General features: G+C 36.9%; 1 protein-coding gene across 2 annotated transcripts in view; it reads right to left on the reverse strand.

Annotated features, from left to right (window-relative positions):
* The window catches only part of KCNN2 (potassium calcium-activated channel subfamily N member 2), a 68,310-nt gene that overhangs the window by 11,816 nt on the left and 36,223 nt on the right, over positions 1 to 20,271 (reverse strand). For both annotated transcript variants that reach the window (XM_088524602.1, XM_088524609.1), the window contains exon 4: positions 12,200 to 12,341. In XM_088524602.1, the coding sequence (XP_088380728.1) occupies positions 12,200 to 12,341 (142 nt within the window). The remainder of the gene's footprint in view (positions 1 to 12,199; positions 12,342 to 20,271) is intronic.

Raw genomic sequence — 20,271 nt, forward strand, 5'->3', positions numbered from 1 at the left:
CATGTAGGTAAGGTAGTTAGCAGCTCACTCTGTAATCGTGAGATGAGGGCAAAAAGGAGATACAATAGGTTCTTTGTTTCCCCATATCTCCCTAAATGTTAATGAAGAAAATAGCTAATGCAGCTGCGGTTTGTATGGCCTGTGAGCTTCCATATCTCCAAATTACAATTTATTTTCCACTCAGATTACTCTTGCTCTCGGCATTATGGGATATGACATGATCTCAGGATACAAAAACAGGCTCTTTTAACATTTCTGTGAAAAACAGCAGTAAAACTCTGGCTGCTTGTCTATCTTTCTGCAATACCTTGAAGAGGAGCAAATTATTCATTAAAAAACTAACAGCTCACAGAATAACACATTGAAATACTCCTTAATGTACTTGATTCTAATTAATATTTTATGTTACTGCTCTGCACTTTTACTTGTTTTCTCCCAAAGAGCTCAGCATCCTTAAAAATAATAAGGTGAGAATTATCCTGAATTGCAGCCATGAAACACGAGCAGTACAGTTATTTTAAAAATGGTAACATCATACTCACTACATTTTGGCACATCCCTGTTCACATTAAAAGAAGCATGAATTCAATGAGTTCGTGTTCACACAGGCAAGTATTTTCTTTACCAACACTAAAAAAAGCAGAAGCCTTTGGCTTCCTATTAAAAAAACTTGGGCGAAGTAAAAGCCCATGCTTCAACTCCAAGAAAGTCTTTTTTTTTTGAGAATAAGATCTTCTTTTAAATTACTGTATCTTATAATATCCAATCTAATAGTATTTATCTTGTGTTCAATTAAATAACAAACAAAATCACTGATTGAAGTTCCTGCTCAACTTTGAGGGGAATTATATATCATTAAGAGCAAAGGGAAAATGGAAGGACAAATTTTCAAGTATTGAGGCTGGTATTAACACTTGGAATCTGTACTTTTCAGTCAAGCCTCTGTCACTTCTATTATAGTATTATTTAAAATTGTGTATTTTATGTTGGTAAAGAACATGTCTTTGAGGGCGCTTGGGACTTCCAGTATATCAAAGCTGGAGAGAAAAAAAAAAAAGGTTATGCGTAATGTTCATCATTAGGCCTCTGAAACATTAGCTACAACTATACAGGTGAAAATCATGCAAGCTCTCCACCCCATTGAACTGTCTATTCAAGGGTCAGCAAAAATAAAAGGCCAAGGTAGGTTGCAGATTTACAAGAAGGAAAAAGCAGCAGTTTGTCCTCATTAGTAAATGTGTTCACAGATGCATACATCAGAATAGATGAGCCAAAATAACCCCTTTCCCTCCCAAAAAATCATTCACTTATAGTCACTGTTCAGATTTTGAATGATCTGAGGCAAAATTGAAAGAGAGATGATTCATCTTTTGCAATTTTTCTAAAGTGCAAATTTCTCATTTTTCCAGTGCAGAAAAGCTTTCCCACAAAGCATTAACCATTTACAAACTGTGCTACTTCAGACACACCTGAATATTAAAAACCTGGACACAAGCTATTGTAACACACAGCATCCAACATACAGCACGTAAGCATCCTATGCAAGCCAAAGTCACAGTTTGCCCATACTGCCCGACTGCTCTGATTAAAGCTAGAAGCTAGTAAAAGAATTAACCATCCAGCCTCTGCTCCCCTTTAAGTATTGTATGGTCAAGGATTTGTCAGCAACTACCAAGTGCAAAAGCTGATCTGGATTCCTCTGCTCTCCAGAAAGCTATGCACAGGCCAAGCAGAACTACCTACTAAAACAGGAAAAGCCCCAACAGAGCAGGCTGTTGAAAACAGGCCTCTCAGAAATGCTCCAGACCAACATGCCATCTGTAAGCTAAGCAGTGCCTAGCTTTGATTTGCAGTGTGCTGAAACTGAAGTATGTAAACCTAAATGCCCATGCGTTGTATTTGATGCAATGTGTTTGTTGCTTCATATTAAGTGGCTTGCATCAGACCTAGGTAAAAAGTCTGAAAACAAACATATGACATTGCCTTTCATTCAGGAAGACCAACAAATACAAAATTGGATTTTACTGCACAGTGGCATCAAATCTCTGATGATATGATACAAAGCTTGCATTCGTGAGCATCTGTCCTTGAAGCAAAAGGTCTACAGCCATTTATACTCTACGGAGTGTTCCTTGACCATTGATCCACTTAGCTGCTAGCCTATATGAAAACATTTTGATATGCCTCCAAACAACTTAAGAACAATCTTCAAAGCTCCAGTCTTAAAAATTCTGCTCCTATAGCTAACAAGAAATGATGACTTAGGTTCAAGTGCTCATTCAAGTAAGCCATAGCCTGCGAAAACTATCGGTAGGTGAGCAACCATCGAAAGCAGATGACACAAATACATAGAAAACAAAATTTTGTGGGAGTTTGATTATCACAAATTCTTTTAGGTATTGTTAAACATTTTTTTCAGGTACACAAGTCTGTATAATGACAGATGTTTCTTAGAAAAATGAACACAGGCAAGTTGAGGAGAGAAAAAAACAGAATTTGGCAATAGGTGTAGGCTTTCTGATACCACACCTACATTATTTCAAAGCAGCAAGGAAAGAAAGATGAAATTAACTGCATTTTAAGTTATACTTTGAATTTAGGAACTGAAAAAAATGCTAAAATGAACATCCCATCCCAAATTTTAAAACTATTACTTAGTGTTACTATTCACTTTGCTCCATAAACTCCATCTTTTCCTATCTGTCCACACAGCTAAAACACTTCATCTTGCCATTTATTCCTGAATAGTTACAAACATCCTTTCATCTGCTTAGACAAAACAACATACCTCCTTCATATTATAGAATCACACAGAATCACAGAGTGGCTGAGGTTGGAAGAGACCTCTAGAGATCATCTAGTCCAACCCACCCTGCTCCAGCAGGGACACCCAGAGCACGTGGCACAGGGTGGTGTCCAGGTGGGTTTGGAAGATCTCCAGAGAAGGAGACTCCACAGCCTCTCCGGGCAGCCTGTTCCAGGGCTCTGTCAGCCTCACAGAAAAGAAGTTCTTCTTCACAGGGAGGTCGAACTTCCTGTGTTTCAACTTGTACCCATTAGCCCTTGTCCTGTCACTGGCCACCACAGAGAACATTTTGGCCCCATCCTCCCTACAATCACCCCTCAGGTATTTGTGTTCATAAACTCCCCTCTCAATCTTCTCTTCTGCAGGCTAAACAGGCCCAGCTCGCTTAGTCTTTCTTCATACGATAGATGCTCCAGGCCCTTAATCATCTTCATGGCCCTACGCTGAACCCTCTCCAAAAGTTCCCCATCGCTCTTGTACTGATATCCCCAGTACTCCAGGTGCGGCCTCACCAGAGCTGCACAGAGGGGCAGGATCGCCTCCCTTGATCTGATATCCATAATCTTTGATATCCATAATCAAGGGGTTACTGCAACAGTTAATTTCTTTGCTTGTCATTTTTTACTATTTTACTTTGCCTTGTGTCCCTCTACTTCCTTCACTTCCTTCTCTGTGGCATCAAATATAGAACATTTGCCCTCATTTTGGTTATTTTATGCCCTTGGGTTCTTCCATTCCACTAGTAGGGATGCAGCAGTTCCCTGGCTCTAGTAAACTCATGATGCCAGCATTCATTTCCCACTTTTAAAACTTTCATACAAAGCTCTTCACAGTATCTCTTGACTTAGAAAACACATAAAAATATAATTCATTGTTTTCTTTCAAATCTCCCCTTTTTTAGTATACTAGTTACTTACTATAAAACTTACTATAAAATTTAGCCAAATCCATGATGATACTTTGGTGATACTATTTTTTGTGTGTCCGGATCACTGTTCTAATACTGCATTGTAAGACCTCCTTGGTCTTCTCTTTCTTTACATGGTAAGCTGGTTCCACACATGGGGATGATAAGTCATTTGGGAATTAGAACCACATATTTTTCCAGCCTTTATACGACACCTGACTCAATGGGATCTGACAGAGCTCACAAGTTCTACAGAAAAATAAATCATGTATGAAGACGGTAGGTCTATCCTCTACACCTCACAACACTAGACCTAGCTTCATCCTTCTCCTTCAACTTCCATTGTGCTCTGCTGAGATACCTATCACAACACACATTACATACTCTATCAGCCCACTATCCTGCTCTTTGCCGATGTGGCCTACCCTGAGCTTTCTGCTGTCATCATCAACACTGCCAGTCTTGAGCTAACTAACTAATTTAAAGCTATCACAGAGAATTTAGATCACGTTATATTTCAGCAGACGCAGTAATGCTCAAGTGCAATAGCTGCTCTAGAGGGCTGGTCTTGCCCAGTGACTGAAATCGTATCTGATGAGCATGAAACTATGAAGTACAGATATCCTGCTTTCCTGTGGTTTGCAAGTGCTCAGGCTCTTCCTGTGGTATGCAAGTGTTCATACTGACACAGTACATGGGGAGCACAAGACTGCGCTGTTCTGACTTTGACAATGTCGAGTGCTTGCGTCTAGCATCCAGCAAGGGCCCACTTTTAGTGACAACCAAAGAGAGATACTGGGAAGTCTTCTCCTAACGGTTATGTTTTGGAATGCTTTTTTGTTGTCATTTTTAAAAGCAAAGGCAAAGAATAGTCACCACTGTCTGAGAAGCTGCACTGAAAGCACCATTTGGTCAGCAGCTTAAAAGCTTGGAATTCAAGACACCTTACACATCTTTATGTAAATGCCTCTGGCATTTCCACTTGTTTCCTTCTTTGGTAAGGTTCCAAAATGCATTTACATGACAGCAATGAATTGGGCAATTTCTGCAACTACTTTAACTGCCTAGAGGTCATATGTATATGCCTGGAGGGTGCTACTGGTGAGAAAGGAAGCAATACAGCATATCCGTCTCTCTGCTGAAAGTTCACTGGCAGCTTTGGTTTAGCTGGACTGGAGGTGAAGTGCAGTCTTTGGTGCTGAACTTGTCACAGAAATGTCCTTCTATACTTGTCTGTAGCTGAAAGAAGGCAGCTGCCACATTTCTTGCTCTTATCTCTTGGGATCCACTGAGGGAGAAAGAAGGTCCGCTTTGCAGACATATGGCTCTGGTGGGAAATCTAGCTCTGCACCAGAAAAGGCACAGCATTCCTCCTGCTGCTCTGCATAAAATAAAAAGCCTGTAAGAGTTTACACAGATACTCTGCTTATTTGACTTTCTAGAAGGTGGACTTACTGGACTAGCCAGGGAGGAAAAAAAAATAAAAAGATCTAGTTTGAAGAAAAAAGAAAAAGAAAAAATACCTCTCCAAAACAAGCAATGCAGAAGTTGAGGATGGAGAAACCCACCCATGAAAAAAAGAGGGTATAGAAATGTTATCATATAAACTTGGTTTTGCGTTTGTTGTAGTTTACTGGGAGAGAGATATAATCTTGCAACAATGAAACAGAGGAGTAATAAGACAACTATACTATCTCAGCCAAAAACAAGACCTAAAATAATTTTGCATTATTTATACTTCCATATATTAAATATTTTTCCTAGCTACTAATATCTTTAATGGAGTTTGTAGGTCTGTATCACAGTGAGACATTGTTTGCAAAATTTCAGCTTCTATCTGCAATAGGGCAGATGAGCAGTTAGGTGTACTGGAAGGTGAGTGATAGCCATGGAATAAACTCTTTTTCTTTAGTTTAGCAAGAGGAGTACTGAGGAAGCTCCTGGGACAGCACTGGAAGTAATGGCTTGTGAAAACCAAATTCTCTTCTACTAGGTTAAACTATACATCTTGGACAAGCCCAAGAAATGAGCGCATCCCATGGCTCATGGGAAGACTTCAATCATCTTAACAGCTGAAAGGTCCACTGGAGATCATGACAGTCATGATAAAATTGTGCTGCCTGGCATGCAAAACTTCTTTGCGGAACAAGAAGGTGAAACCTGATTTCCTTTAACTAGCAGTCTGAATAGCCTACAAAGCTTATGGGAAACATTAGTTTAATAATTCAGGATGAGGCTACCAGTGATGCTTGTATCTAGTGTTTCACAGAAAATCATGCAACCCCCAGACTATAAATAGAAAGCTTTCATGAGAAAGCTAGAAAAGCTCTCAGACAATTGCTCTATTAAAATCCAAAAGTATTGATGAAACCAAATCAAATTACATATTTTCAAAACAAGGCAACAGCTTTCCCACAATAACATTCTGCTCCAGCCATATTTATGTAAACAACAATATCTTGGGAGAATTGCTGTTCATTCAGTCAATAACTGAATGAACAGCAAACTGCCTTTGAACTTGCTGATATGCAACCATAATTCCTAATTAGATCTAAGAGTGAAGCAGTTTCTATGTCCTCTGACATTTCAAAAACTTCCCTATTCTATGGGGATGAAATTAAAGCCTTCTCAGTGAAAGTCTTTTTTGCTTTCTTTTTTCCAGTTCTGAAAGATGGTTACCTGGATGCTTCCAGAATATTTAGTTTATTCAAATGGAGACCGAAGACTGCTCTGGCATTCCTTCATAGCCCAGTTTATTAACCTAACTACCCCAAGGATCATTTACACACTCCCTTTTTCTCTCAGGAGTTATTCATCTTCATATTATAAACTTTATGTTCTTCTTTATTTTTCTTTACTTCAGCTGAAGATTTCATTCCAACAAGACATAGTCATAACAACTCAGAAATAACTATGTTCCCGAGAAAAGTTTCCATTTTGGCAAACTGGTATACCGGAACAATAATAAGGGATCTGAAAAAAAAAAAAAATCTGACCAGCCCAAGTTGCACTACTACAACCCTAACAATTCAAGCATCATTAACTGTCTTCTCCACTGTATGGTTCTCCTTGACACATCATCCGTTTGCATTGTATTATGTTAGGAGGAACAAACGCAAACTGTTCTGAACTCTGAGTTCACTTAATTTATTACTGAATTCTCACAATCAGATGAATTATATTCTAGTATATAGCCAAGAAATGGACCTGAAATGCCACCAAACTACAGGAAAGGCCTTTCACATTTTCCTGTACTCTCAGGGAAGTAAAAACCAAGCTATGTTCTACGATTTTTAAATTCTTGCAGTAGATTTCTCTTTGACACAGCTGTGCACCTCATTGCTCTGACCTTTTACCACTAGATACAAGAAATGATAAAAATATTACAAGTTCTTGATAAATGTGAAGAATATTCTAGGTAAACCTTCAAATGGCAATACAACCTACTATCCTCTGACTGCTATTCAGGAAACTGAGTCACTTTACAGTTCGACGATACTCACAAGGTAGTGTATTAGTCTTAATAATATCTTTTTAGCTCTTTGAGCATAACTCCAAATATTTTTCTGTGTTTCATAAAAAATTCCATGTTTGTCCACCTAATTACAGAATTAAGCAATGTAAAGAAAAGTTTCATAAGAATCCCACAATAACCTAGCCAGTTATGCAAAATAATTTATGGTACATTATCCATGGAAAGTTCTAAAAAATAAAATATTTTTCAAACATCTCCACTAAATATGATGTTTACCTTCCTTTCCTTTTACTTGGGAATCTTCCCAGGATCTGCAGGCAATGTTAACTCTGCAGTTAAAGAATTACTCTTTAACTGGAATGGGATTACTCTTTAACTCAAATGGGATTCAGATCCAGGAGTTAAAAAATGTTATGTAAAAATTTTCAAAAAGAAACACCTTATCTCCTGCTTACCCACCCCTGTGTTTGCTTAATCAGCTCTCTGGTGTTCAATTTAACAAGAGTAGCATTTTAGCTGCAGTTTCAGAAACAATGAGGCCAACAGGAAAATCCCATAGGATCTTTATTTGATCTAAAACTATCTTAATTCAAGCTTTAGCTAGCCACACCATGCAGCCGGTGATTGAACAGTTATAACAGTTGCAACTCACTCCTTTTATTGTAGAAAAATAGTTTTGATCTAAAAGTTCTGTCAAGTCTGCTGCTTGCTTCTAGCATTGCTCCTCAGGAGGCAAAATGGCCCTTCTCAAACCTTGCAGAAAGTCATGTATTTGAAACCATGAGAATGTATTGCTATTATTTTATCTTGTATAACTGCAAAAATCTCATAAAGATCTGTAAAAAATATCCTTAAATATAGATTTACTTAGTAACTTAGTACTTAGCAACATGAATTGCATAGAATGACAGAAAGACTTATTTATTCCCAATATAATGGCTAATGATGGAGCCAATCAGATTTCCTGTTCTCATACTAGGCAAGGAGGTATTCAATATCCTCCATATTCTTCATATATTTTACATTATTTATTCATTCTCATTCTTCCCATTCCATAGTCAATTATAATGCATCTTCCCATAGCTACTCATGTTTCTTTTTTTTTTTTTAAATTGTACTTCTACTAGTTTCTACTGTTGTTTACTAGCTTTCTACTAACTGTTTTTGCTGTCTTTATACTTGCATACTCCTCATAAAGCAAGGAAAATTTGGCAAAACTCTCTGACATCCTGCTGCTATAAAATGTCCTTCAGGTGAAAACATTGTCCATATGTAAGTAGCGCCATTGATGTTGGAAGTGGTGCAGCAAAGTGCTGTACCCATAGCTGACCATAGCTGTGAGGGCTGTTGGGGTGTGCATTGACGACCACTGCATGTTTTGTGGATGGACAAAAATCAGATATGTCACACGGTGCAGTAAAGACTGTGCGTATCTCCCCATCTCTTCCATTCCCTGTTCTGATACAGAAGATGGCACTCATACCTCCATTCATCCATCACTCTCTGAGTGCCTGATGTATAGAGAAGGTAGCAGGCACATTCACTACTGCATTTATGGCCTACCTGGTCCACAGTCTCCTATTGCTGCCAAGTGAAGTTCCATCAAAGAAAAACACAGGTGATTTAGGCCGGTTTAGTTTCTCCTGCCAGTCTATAAAAAGCATCTGCGGAGCTGCTATGTGGTACCACTGATGCTGTGTATGCACCACATGTATTGCCCTGTTTTAAAACCTTTATTAGTGATTCACATGTTTATGTGCTCTGCAAGATAAGAAATAAAGTTGTTCAATATGGTAAAACCTATTCTTTTGGTATTTCCCCTCTTTATACAAAAGCCAAATGACTCATGATTTTATTTTGCTTGGTTAAACTGTTCTGATATATTAATTAGAGTTTTATATATTAATTAGAGTTCTTTCTTTATTGTCTTACTCAAAGATTCTCAAGTGCTTTTTTTTTTCTTTTAGCATCATCAGACTGTATTTAAAGTTCATCTTGTTTTCTAGGAGTATGTATTTGCAGAATTTAAAACATGTAGCTTGAACCAATGTCTCAAGAGAGCAATAGCTATCAGTTTTAACATCTAGCACAACTTGGTGCTGTCAGCAGACTGCATAAAGTCAAATTCCCTGGCTGGAGTCCAATGCAAGGTTCCACCTGCGCAGTTCTATTTCCACTCCACGGAAAACAATTCCTGAGACAGAGGTGGGAAGAGAGTCAGGATGCACCTGTGCTCTCCTGTGAACACAGTCAGGACACAGAAGGAGCCTTCCTGGGGTACTGGTCACATAAGTCTAACAACGATGCTAAGAGATTTCATTTTTCTCCAAAACCCATACAAACAATTTTATTTTACTTGTTATTTTCACCTCACAGGTTTTCTGGTGTGTCTTTTAATTAGCTTATCAATCCTTCCTCTGCAAAAGCAAATTTGTAAATCTGTTCTTTTAGGATCTTATGTTTTCCACATAAACATGAATTAGTTATCAAAAGAGTAGCTATTTTTAAAGAATTATATCTAAAGCGTATGAGCTTTTTGGTCTTGAACAGATCTTTTAGCCTAAACTTCATTACTATACTCACCATTTTATATCGAATATCTTTCAGAACTTTTACCAAAACATTTGGATTTGTCTCTTTGCTCCTTAATTTTTCTGTCAAATATGACAGTTTCCCAAGGTCATATTACTGACTTCCTTTAAAATGCAACTAATGGTCAAGACTTTCCATACTGTTTTAACATGACTCTCTAACTACCTAACCCGTTTCTTGTCTTTGTAGGCATTTATCCCAAATTCATTATCTCGTGGTTCTGACCATATACATACTTCTAAGCACTCAGCGTAGTGCTTCCAAGGTATCTGCAGAAAGTTTAAATCAGAGTGGGGGGGGATAAGAGAGGGGAGAACCATCTTTACATTTTACATACCAAATTTTCAAAGGGATCTTGTTTCAGTGGTGAAAAAGAAAAGCTATATATGCAGATGTAGTATTAACCAGTATATTAACTAGCACTTCAGCACTTTAAGCTTTTCTCCAAAATAGTGGAAATAACTGCTGTAAACAGTTTTCAGATAAGCCAAATGGTGCTCTCATAAGTAAATATGACATTCATAAGACAAATATGGCTTATAATTTCACCTTCTGTGTGGTTCATTCACCAGTGTGCAGAATAACACTTGAAAAAAATTAAAGAGAACATTTATGTGATTTCCTTTTTGCCTTGTTCTCATTATAATAAAATCAAATAGGCTACCCACAGCCATCAAACCTCTCATACCCATCTGAGTGCTAATGTCATTTACATCAACATAAAGCTGGTAGCAAAGTTAAATCCATGGATGATTTGTATCAATACTTATATTCTCATTGCACTTCAGCAGGAACTCCTAAGATTTCTGTTACTGTACCTTTTTTTTCCCATACAGAAAATGCCAAGTGGGCTGAACAATTTGTCTTGAGTGTATATTCACAGTTCAAATTAACCCAGAATTCGGCTGGTTTTGTTAAGAAAAGCCTAGTCAGAAACGGTAATGAGAAGAGATAATGATCTGATAACTGTATCCTGAAGCATTTGCTTGCTTTTTACTTCTAAATGGTTTCTGGGAAGACAAAAAGTATTATAACAGAATTGTGTCCCCTTTCTGCACATCCCAGTGGCAATATGTGCTACTTGGGCTCTTTTCCTAATGAACTTACAGCACTATTAATCCTCTTTAGCAACAATCTCCTTCTGAGATCGAGGAACAAAGGCAAGTACCCCAGAAGATGGCAGATTTGAGCTTAGTCAACAGCCTTTAGAAACGCTGTCTGAGTCATTCCTCTTCAGCCTGTGTTTTCCCACTAAATTAAAACTCTGTATTTAAAGAGACATGCAGGTGCTGCCACCACCAAGACATACTAACAATCCTTCTCCATAAAGGTCAAGGACTTGATGTTTGTCAAGATGTTAAAAATTCAGAAAATAAGAAAGCATTTGAAAAGAAACTTTCAACAACAAAGGAATGCATTAATCCATTTTACTCTTTGCACACAGTATACTTATTTTAATAAGTAACAAAATTACCACAGCACCTGTCAAAAAGAAGAAATTTTCTGCCACTATTTTTTCGGCCAAAATTTCTATATATCTGTTTAACAGAAGATAGATCTTTGAGCTGCATTACAATCAATAGATAAGAAAGCAGAAACAAATATACTTATTACTATCAGATGTAATATATTATGATGACCATTCTATTTTTCTCACTCACAGGGAAATTTACACAGGAGCTTTTTACAGAGGGAAATGGCAGGCTAAAGAGCTTTACTGCTACTAAGTTACTGTGGATTTGCAGAAGTTTCCATGACATAGCAATTTGTAGTCCTACTCCCTTGCGAACTGCTTCTTTTGCCAAATGGTGCAACACACAAAAACTAAATTAGCCATAAACATGTACTGAATATGTACAGAATAACAGTTGCCGCATTTTATCAATGGTCAGCAAAATTTCGCAAGGAAACAGCACTACATAAAAAAACTTAGAGCAATGGAAACCTATGGACTGTTAATGTTGTTAGACTTACAAGAAATAATGTAGAAAACTATGCCCAAGCAAAAAAGCTTGAGTACACTTGCCAAGACCACTGTTCTGTGCCTGTAAGTAACTTAAAATTCAGAAGCAAACATCAGATCAGAAGGTTCATTATTATCAGTGGTGCAATCACATGAGTCCAAAGACAATCAAGAAAATGTGACATTGTAACATTTAATGAAAGACACTATAGAGATTTTGAAGCTGCGAATTACATCAGGGTGGAATTTGCTTTATTGTATTTCATTACATGGCTCTTCCTTTTAACTCTAGAGGACAAAAGCCCTCCATTCCATAAGACGGAATAAGGGACTGTGGGAGCAGTGAGAGTTAAGCCTACGCACTCTGCAACCTTTCTGTTACGATAGCCAAGACTTTTGGGGCTACTTCCAGCAAACCTAATCTCATATCCGGTAAATAAATTCAGGAACACTCACCATAATTCCAGTGAGTAAACAGACTCCTTTCCCACAGTATGTATTAGGTACCATGTCACCGTATCCAATGGATAGAAAAGTTATTGAAATCAACCACATTGCTCCAAGAAAGTTGCTAGTAACATCCTGTTGATCATGATACCTGGAAAAAAAAAAAAAGGAAAAAAAAAAAAAGAAAACTTCTTTATCACAAAAACTTGTAGTAAATTTTTGTGCTGACACAAAGGGTTATCACTGAATGGTGGTCCAAATCTTCTTGTATTCTACCATTATTTCTTTTTAAAAGCAACTATATGAGATAACATAAAACTCAAATGCAGTGACACTAGCAGTAAAAAAACAGAACTTACAGCAACAGCACAGTAGCAGAGATACTGATGACATTTTATATTAAGTATTCTGCTGTTATTAAAATAGCAGAAACGTTGCTTTTTAATAAAATCTCTTAGTGGTCCTGTTGATCCTCTGCAGTTGCATAAGCCACCAGCCTATTAGAGATGCTGCTGTCTCAGGCATACATGGAACTTGCATATCTGGACAAGCAGAACAGAGCAGATCTCCCATCTCCTTGGCCTAATCAGAAATCTAACAACACTATCATGTGAATGCTGAATTAAAAAAACCTATGATCCCTGCTCCCCTCTAGCATGTTCAAGATAAATAGAACTTAGAATATAAAATATGTTGTTGTGTTCCTCATCACCACAAGATTTTGTCCTTAAAAAATAAGAAAATCTTCCTTTTGTCTTAACGTCAGCTATTAAATGTAATTTTCTGATGTGCCATTTGGTATCTTAGTTTTATATTCGAATGGAGTATGCTCATCATCTCCTTTAAAGAAAACAAGGTCAAATGAATAATCTGGTCTTCATATTCCATATTGACCTGAGCAACTAAGGAGCCATTAGGACAAGTTTTAGGGCTAAAACCTGCTGTTACCACTTTCTCTGGAGGAAGAAAGGCATAATAGATTAATATAGATGCAGTTTTGCTTTCCAGATGCAGAGCAGCTCTGCAACAGAGGCTGTCTCAAGACTGCAGGCACCTCTGCAGCTGCTGTGAAGCCTCAGGTTAGTTATCTGTGTGGTTGGGTCCTTGAGCGTTTCATTTTAGCTAATCCAAAAGTCAGTGTCTCACAGTGGGTCACGGGGTACTATGGGAGAATTAGCTCACAAATCCATAAGAAACCCACTTTCCGCCACCAAAATAATTGCTTCGGTTTTCTTCCCTTCCAGACCTCCTTCTCAATGATGGAGCAGGAATGAACACAGCACAGAACCAGGCTCAGGAAATCCCCTGTTCTCTCACTTGCAGGATATTCCTTGCATGTGTCTGCTTAATATCTTCACTCTGTTCTTTGAAGTTTCACCTATGCCCTGGTGGTTACAAGGACCTACAAACTCTTTGACGGACAGAGACTATATCGGTCATCCAAGCTGTTGCAACCCAAACAGTTTCACTGTTTGCAACCCAAACTTCTGAATATTTTGCTCTTTTACAACACCGTAACAGTCTGCAGTTGCAGCTCCTGAGGATGACAACGGCACAGATAGCTATAGCCACAACAGCAACAAGAGTAGGAACAAAAACAACAGCAGCTCGATTTAACACATTACCACAGAGTCACAATCACAACGAGATCTGGCACTGTTTTGGCCCTGTGCTTTTTTGTTTGTTTTTTCATGCTGCACTAAATGTTACGGGGTTCAGACTTCATTTAATTAACTTGCCAATTAAAGAGTGGAAATATATAGATGCACAGAGAGAGTTGTATTCATCCCATTCAGGCGGCCAGAAGAAAACCCATGTGTCATACAAATCTCTTCAGATTATCATGTAAGTAACGCACACACTTTGGATAAACTTCACATATGTGAACTAGAACCACAATTGATACTTTAAAGCTGGCAACTCGATTAAATACAAATAAATGCTTGCATTAATTATTTAAAGACATTCATATGATGCTCATGTTTTCCTTCTGAAACTGGCATTTCTGTATTTCAGACAGAAAATAATTTACCTACAAAGATGAAAAGAGGAAGCAGTAAAGTGATGCTTTTTTTTCTCCCTACGTTAATGTCTGAATTGTTACATCCTGACGAAATTTCAGACCGACATGCACCTAACTTCAGAAATGTTGATATGACCAAAAACCAGGCATTCAAATACAAATTACTGGGCTCCTGAAATAAATACCTATTTCAGATAAAGAATACTAAAACCTCACTCAGAACCTTGAGTAATGCAGTGTAAAAATAATAGAGTATTTATGGATTCCCTTTTATTCATTCCAGAAAACACAGTCCCAATCCATATATAGATCATATAACAAAGGTGACCTAGGGTTACACTGAAAAAGTGTAACTATCAACACTGTATTTTTTAGGTTTCATTGGCGATGTAGATCTTAATTAGTAAGGTCCCTTAGATGAAATATTCATTAAAGCCATCTGCATCCATATTTAGTAGTGCACTTCAAGGACCTTTTCAAATGTTTTTATCTTATTAGCTCAGCTCTACTTTGAATATTTCATCTGGTTATGACTTTAAGATTGTAGGTCAGCAAACAAATGATAGGCACACTTAATTTCTAAATCATCAACAATAGCTATGATTTTATTGTGACCAAACTGCAAAGGATAGTTTGTATCCTCACCGTGGGCTCAACTCCTTAAGTATGGCAATTAAACATAATTTCATCTTTCATTAAAGCTTTTTTACCACAACTGCATGGAGGTAACCAACTCTTCTCATGAAAAATCTGTTAGAAAAACAAAGGCAACCTAAATGGGTGGCTTTATCCTGATAATCTCATACTTTCTAAGAAAGATTTACATGACTGAGTGTTACTTTGACTTTTTTTACGGTAGTATGACTCAGAATTTTTGAATTTCTGTGGTTAATAATTCTAGTACATGCTTAAATGCTGATTTCCATAACATTACAGGAGTGTTTGAATAGATCTTCAGGAGCTTCATTTGTATTTATCTAATATGAACACTGGGGATTCAAGCATGAACTAGAAAAGGCAACAGAGTTTTTCTTCTGACTTGAGTGGAGGCAACAGCAGAACTTACAAGTTTTGATTTTGGCTGTGCTGTGTTTAGCATCCAATAAAGAATCATTACATCCATATCAAAAGAGGAAAGCATGAAGTGGAAGTAGAAATTGTAGTATCATAATTGTACAGTCCTGGGAAAAAACTACTGAAAATAAGCATGAGACATTTAAACAGCTTTGTTTTAGGGAGGAGGGAAAATTTTCTCGCTGCATCTCCAACTTGATTTTACACATATCACAACCCCAAGACTCTCATTTTTCCAGGGAAAAGTAATATGCATAATGCAGCAATTAAACTTCCCCAAGCCCTTCCATCAATCTAATGTGTTGCACTCAAGCCACCAGAAGGCTTGAGGGAAAAAAAAAAGTCACTCTTACCACTGTATTTTTCAGTTCAACAAGATATTTTTCATCTTCAACAGAGATAATCTCTGAACAGAGATAGTTCAAAGTCATTAAGCAGTGATCAATTAATAGAAACACTACTCTACAGTTGGGAGTTTCAAACTTGATAAGAATATGCAGTTAATTGTCACAGGCCCTATGAAAAACAAATCGAAAGCTTTAGGAAAAAAAAAGAGAAAACTCTTTTATTCAAAAAATAAATTCGGCACAAAGTCACTTCCAGATGGATTCCAAAGCTGTAATTTTTGACATTAACTTTTAGCTTTAGATTTTAATTTTTGACAAGGTGCCTTTTTTTTTTTTTTAAAAAAAAGGTAGACTAATTGGAAAAAAAAACATTTATTCAACTACTTAAAGCCCACTATTTTCAGCCAAGAAAAGCTAGCACTAGAAGTACAGTGAACCACTCAGAATAGAAGATAAGAGCTAATATTTAAAACTGCAGCTATGAGCAGCCTGATTTTCTGGATCATGGCCAGCCTCAAACAGCCTTAGAATAAAGGGCCATTTAAAATATCAGTGTGTTCCTCCGAGCTAGGAAAATCCCTGGCTGAAGCCAAACAGGCATAAGTCCTATTTATCACCTTTTCTTTTCTTCTCTAGTAAGGAATGTGCTGGTAGGCAGGTAGCACTAGAGCTATCGCATGCTACTCTCCAGACAATCCTCCTCCTGTGAAAAGCCACTGTTCATTTCTCAGAAAGCAGCATGTATCAGTCCTCAGGCTACTCTAATTTAAGCCCCCCAAAATCTGAATGATTAGATGTGTGCAGAAATAGAATGACTCGATTCCTCCTCAAGCCAAACTGTGTGGGAGTTTTACCATTCCTCTTGAGAAGACATAAATATATTCTTCAACTGACAGTATTGCAGTAACTTGGGTTGCCAAGGCAATAGTCCAGATTCCTCACTAAAAAGCAGTCCTTTGATTCTGGATTCACTCTCTGTGTGATTTTCAGTGTTGTTTTTCTTCAGAATTATGTTCATATTTGATAATGTTCCCATCAACTGATACAACAGCCACTTTTTAGTTGTACACAGTTATAACCCATTGATTTAATCTTGACATCTAATTCACACTTATCTTGGAAAGTGATGAATAAAAAGAAATAAAATTTAACATTAACTTAACCACTGATGCATTTATTCACACTTAGAAGCTTCAGTGAAGCTTATTTTGCCTCCTTGATAACCTCTGATAACTCTGCACTCTTAAGTTTTCCTTGCCAGGACAACTCAAGGAAAGAACTGAAAAATAAGTTGAAAAGATCACTCTTTCTGTAGCAAAGAAAACAAACTGCTTGTATAGTAATTACACAGAAATTTCCAGGTAGCAATACAACGCCAATGTATAGTGCTCTTGTTCAACTTTAATAATATGAGGAAATAGATTCGGCCCACTAGATAAGATTCTTGTCAGTTTAGAGTCCAGTTGAGCTAACTAGCTATTAGAGTTCACTCGTAGCATGAGGCTTTTCTGTTACTAAGTGCCTTTTTACTCTTAGTAATACAGTAGACACTCGCAGAATTTTTTCTTTAAATATAGTGACAATCACAGACAAGTCCTTTTATTCCTTCTCACTTTCTCCTATTTAAAAAGAAAGAAAAAAAAATCAAAGGCCCTCACTGTGAAGCTAATAAAGTCAATATAAGAAATTTTGACTACCTCTGAGGGTTGAGGGTCACCAAGACGGTGGTTGAAAAGTGGATGTCACGCTTTTTTCTAACACATCTCCTGGCATCCCCCAAATACTTACAAGCAGCAGACAAAATGTTCTTGTCACAGAAATAGGCTTCATGAAGTGCAAGCTGCCTAAGCCAAATCTCTGGATTTTACATCAATTCACAACCGCAATAATTCTAAACCCAACCCAAGAAAGAGGGTGAAAGTCAACATCTTAAAGTGCTTCTGCAGGGGTTAAAATGTTAGTTATTTTTCTCTTTATTATTTGTGGAGTAATGGAAAATTAGTAAGTCCAACAGAGGAATGTCAAATACAGTTATATAACTAGCACTTATGTTAACTAAAATGCATAGAAAGAATAATCAGAAAGAATGACAAAGGAGGTAGAGAGAAATAAACACAGAAATTGAAGGGTAAGATGGCATGTTTTAAAGAAGCATCATTATGCTTGAATATAAATTGCAGTTTAAACACAAGGAAGAGGACAGAAAAGAATTAAAACTTCTAGGTGCTTTCAAAGACTTATCTCATGATGCCTGGGCAAAGGGGAACCTGCTTTACTGCTCTATTGCTAATACTGGAATAAAGACTGATTGCTATTACTTTGCCATAGTGTTCCAAACTTCTATTCAGCCTCAACTGCTTGAGATCTTGAAGATGTAGAGAGATAATATTCCACTAAATCAGTAAACCTGTGTGTAATCTTGGGAGATGGAGATTCCCATCAGCTCGGAAATGACACTTGGCCACAAGCATAATTAGGATATAGCAAAAAATGGCTGCAGTTCATCTGAGGACTGGGCAAAATCCTGGATGTTGATATGGAAGGTTCTAGCATTGCCCGAAATGTATATTATACACATTCCTCTCCAGAGGACTTGCACCATCTCCGTTCTGTTATTATCAAACACATTTTCATTTGCCTGGAATACAGACTTTGCTGGATCAATTTTACACGTAGCATGATTGGGAACCTTCTAATATTGTCAGAGACTGCAATCCACTAAGATTCCATTTAATTTTCTTTTCTGGAAGAATACAAATTATTTGTGATCCTAAGGGGTCCCTCTGGAAAGAGGCAGACTAATCATGTTTATCAACTTATCCCTGAAAGTAATTTCAAGAAATACACCAAATCTTTATTCTCTAATGCAGTGAGACTATTTTTTTTTCTCTCTATTTTTTTTCTCCCCAGTAAATAAAAGCACAGAATAAAACACATCTGAGACTGGACAAAATATTTCCTAGAATGAAATGGAGCTATGATAACTCGTAACAAGTTATGATCTTCCTATGATATTTTGTAAGGCTTAACTATACCAGCAGTAGCTGAGACTGAAATTTCCTATTTCTGATTTCTATTATTGTTAAGATGATTGTTAAGAATGAAATTTTACAGGAATTGCAATCACAGGAACTATTATTATTATTTTCTTCCTACTGTGGATTTGAATAAACAATTATAACTAGATTAAGTTTGACACATTTATCTTCTTTTAAATCAGTTTAGAATGTTATGTTCCCATTATATGTACTTCCCTGGCTTAAAAATGACATAAAAGTGAACTTCTTAAAAAAAATCAAATTAAAATGAAATATTAAAACAATCATTGCTTTTGGGGCAATCCAAACACGTAATTTTTTTAGCTAATAAGCACATATTGTCTGAAAAAGTTTATTCTCTATCTTAAAATTCTCTTTGAACAGCAAAGACATGCGTTAGTTGTTCATCTATTCCTGGACACATGCAAAAATGAAATGCACATATTGGAACAGGTTGCTCTAGGTGACCCTGCATGTGCAGGAGGACCTTCAGATGGACCAGATGATCTCTGGAAGTCCCTTCCAACCTTAATGATTCTATGATTTCCATCAGACCATGGATTTTACTAATCAACTGTAGCTGTGTCCATTTTACTAGTCAATTGTAGCTGTGTTATATTAAAGCCAATGACAAAATTTAAGGATTTTTTCACAAGCTTCTTCCAGCAACTGATGCCCAAATGCGCAATACCTGACACAACTACAACATCCTAAAAAGTAATCTTTTTTTCAAACCTTTTAAAAGACCCACTTCTTACTACCGATATTTCCGATTTTCTGAAATTTCACAGATCTTTTCTACCTGTGTATATTTCAGATATACATGAACTGTTTCTCAAGGTTTTATTAGAACTTTTTAATTTATCCTAAGAGCCCATGCATTATTTGATTAGCAAGAAGAAGAACTCATTTCTCAAAGAAAATCATATAGGAATTATTTCAAATTTGATTTTTAGTGAAGCAAATTCTAGGTTACATGCCACTGTTGACCTGTGCATTAATTTTGCATAAGCAGATAATATTTATTCTAACAAGTTGCCCGCAGATAATATTTATTCTAACAAGTTACCCACAGATAAATCACACCAAAAGGTTCCACCCAGTAAAATCCATCCTCAATATTCTTTATGTATTCCAAAATCAATATGTCTGTAATTCATCTATACTATATCCCAGTGTATTTATCTATACTATATCCCAGTGTATTTATCTATACTACGTCTCCAAAAGAACTTTTGTCTGTGATGGGTAAGAAGTATGGCCAGATTTCTTTTGAAACAGAGGACAGAAGCAAGAACAGGAGGTGCTTTTCCAGCACCCCTTTGCCATGAATGTACAAGACTCACATCAAGGAAAAACACAGTTTTCCTCATATTTTCCCAATTTATATGAACAGTGCCGTAGTTTCCAAAGGCCTTAGATTATACGAAAATTCTAAGGTCTTTAAAATTGTTTTGTTCAAAGAGGATTTTTCTGGCCTTCTTGAGTGGTGTGTCAGCCACTTTCCCCTGACAAAATGCCCCTAAAACACCTATTTTTCTGGCTTACCCTCCAAGGTAATCATATTCTCATCCTCTTTATGTTCTTTCCAGGAATTTC

The sequence above is a fragment of the Tinamus guttatus genome, unplaced genomic scaffold (genome assembly GCF_059628265.1).
Source record: "Tinamus guttatus ecotype Peru unplaced genomic scaffold, ASM5962826v1 Tinamus_guttatus_pri_ptg000022l, whole genome shotgun sequence".
Classification (NCBI taxonomy): Eukaryota; Metazoa; Chordata; class Aves; order Tinamiformes; family Tinamidae; genus Tinamus; species Tinamus guttatus.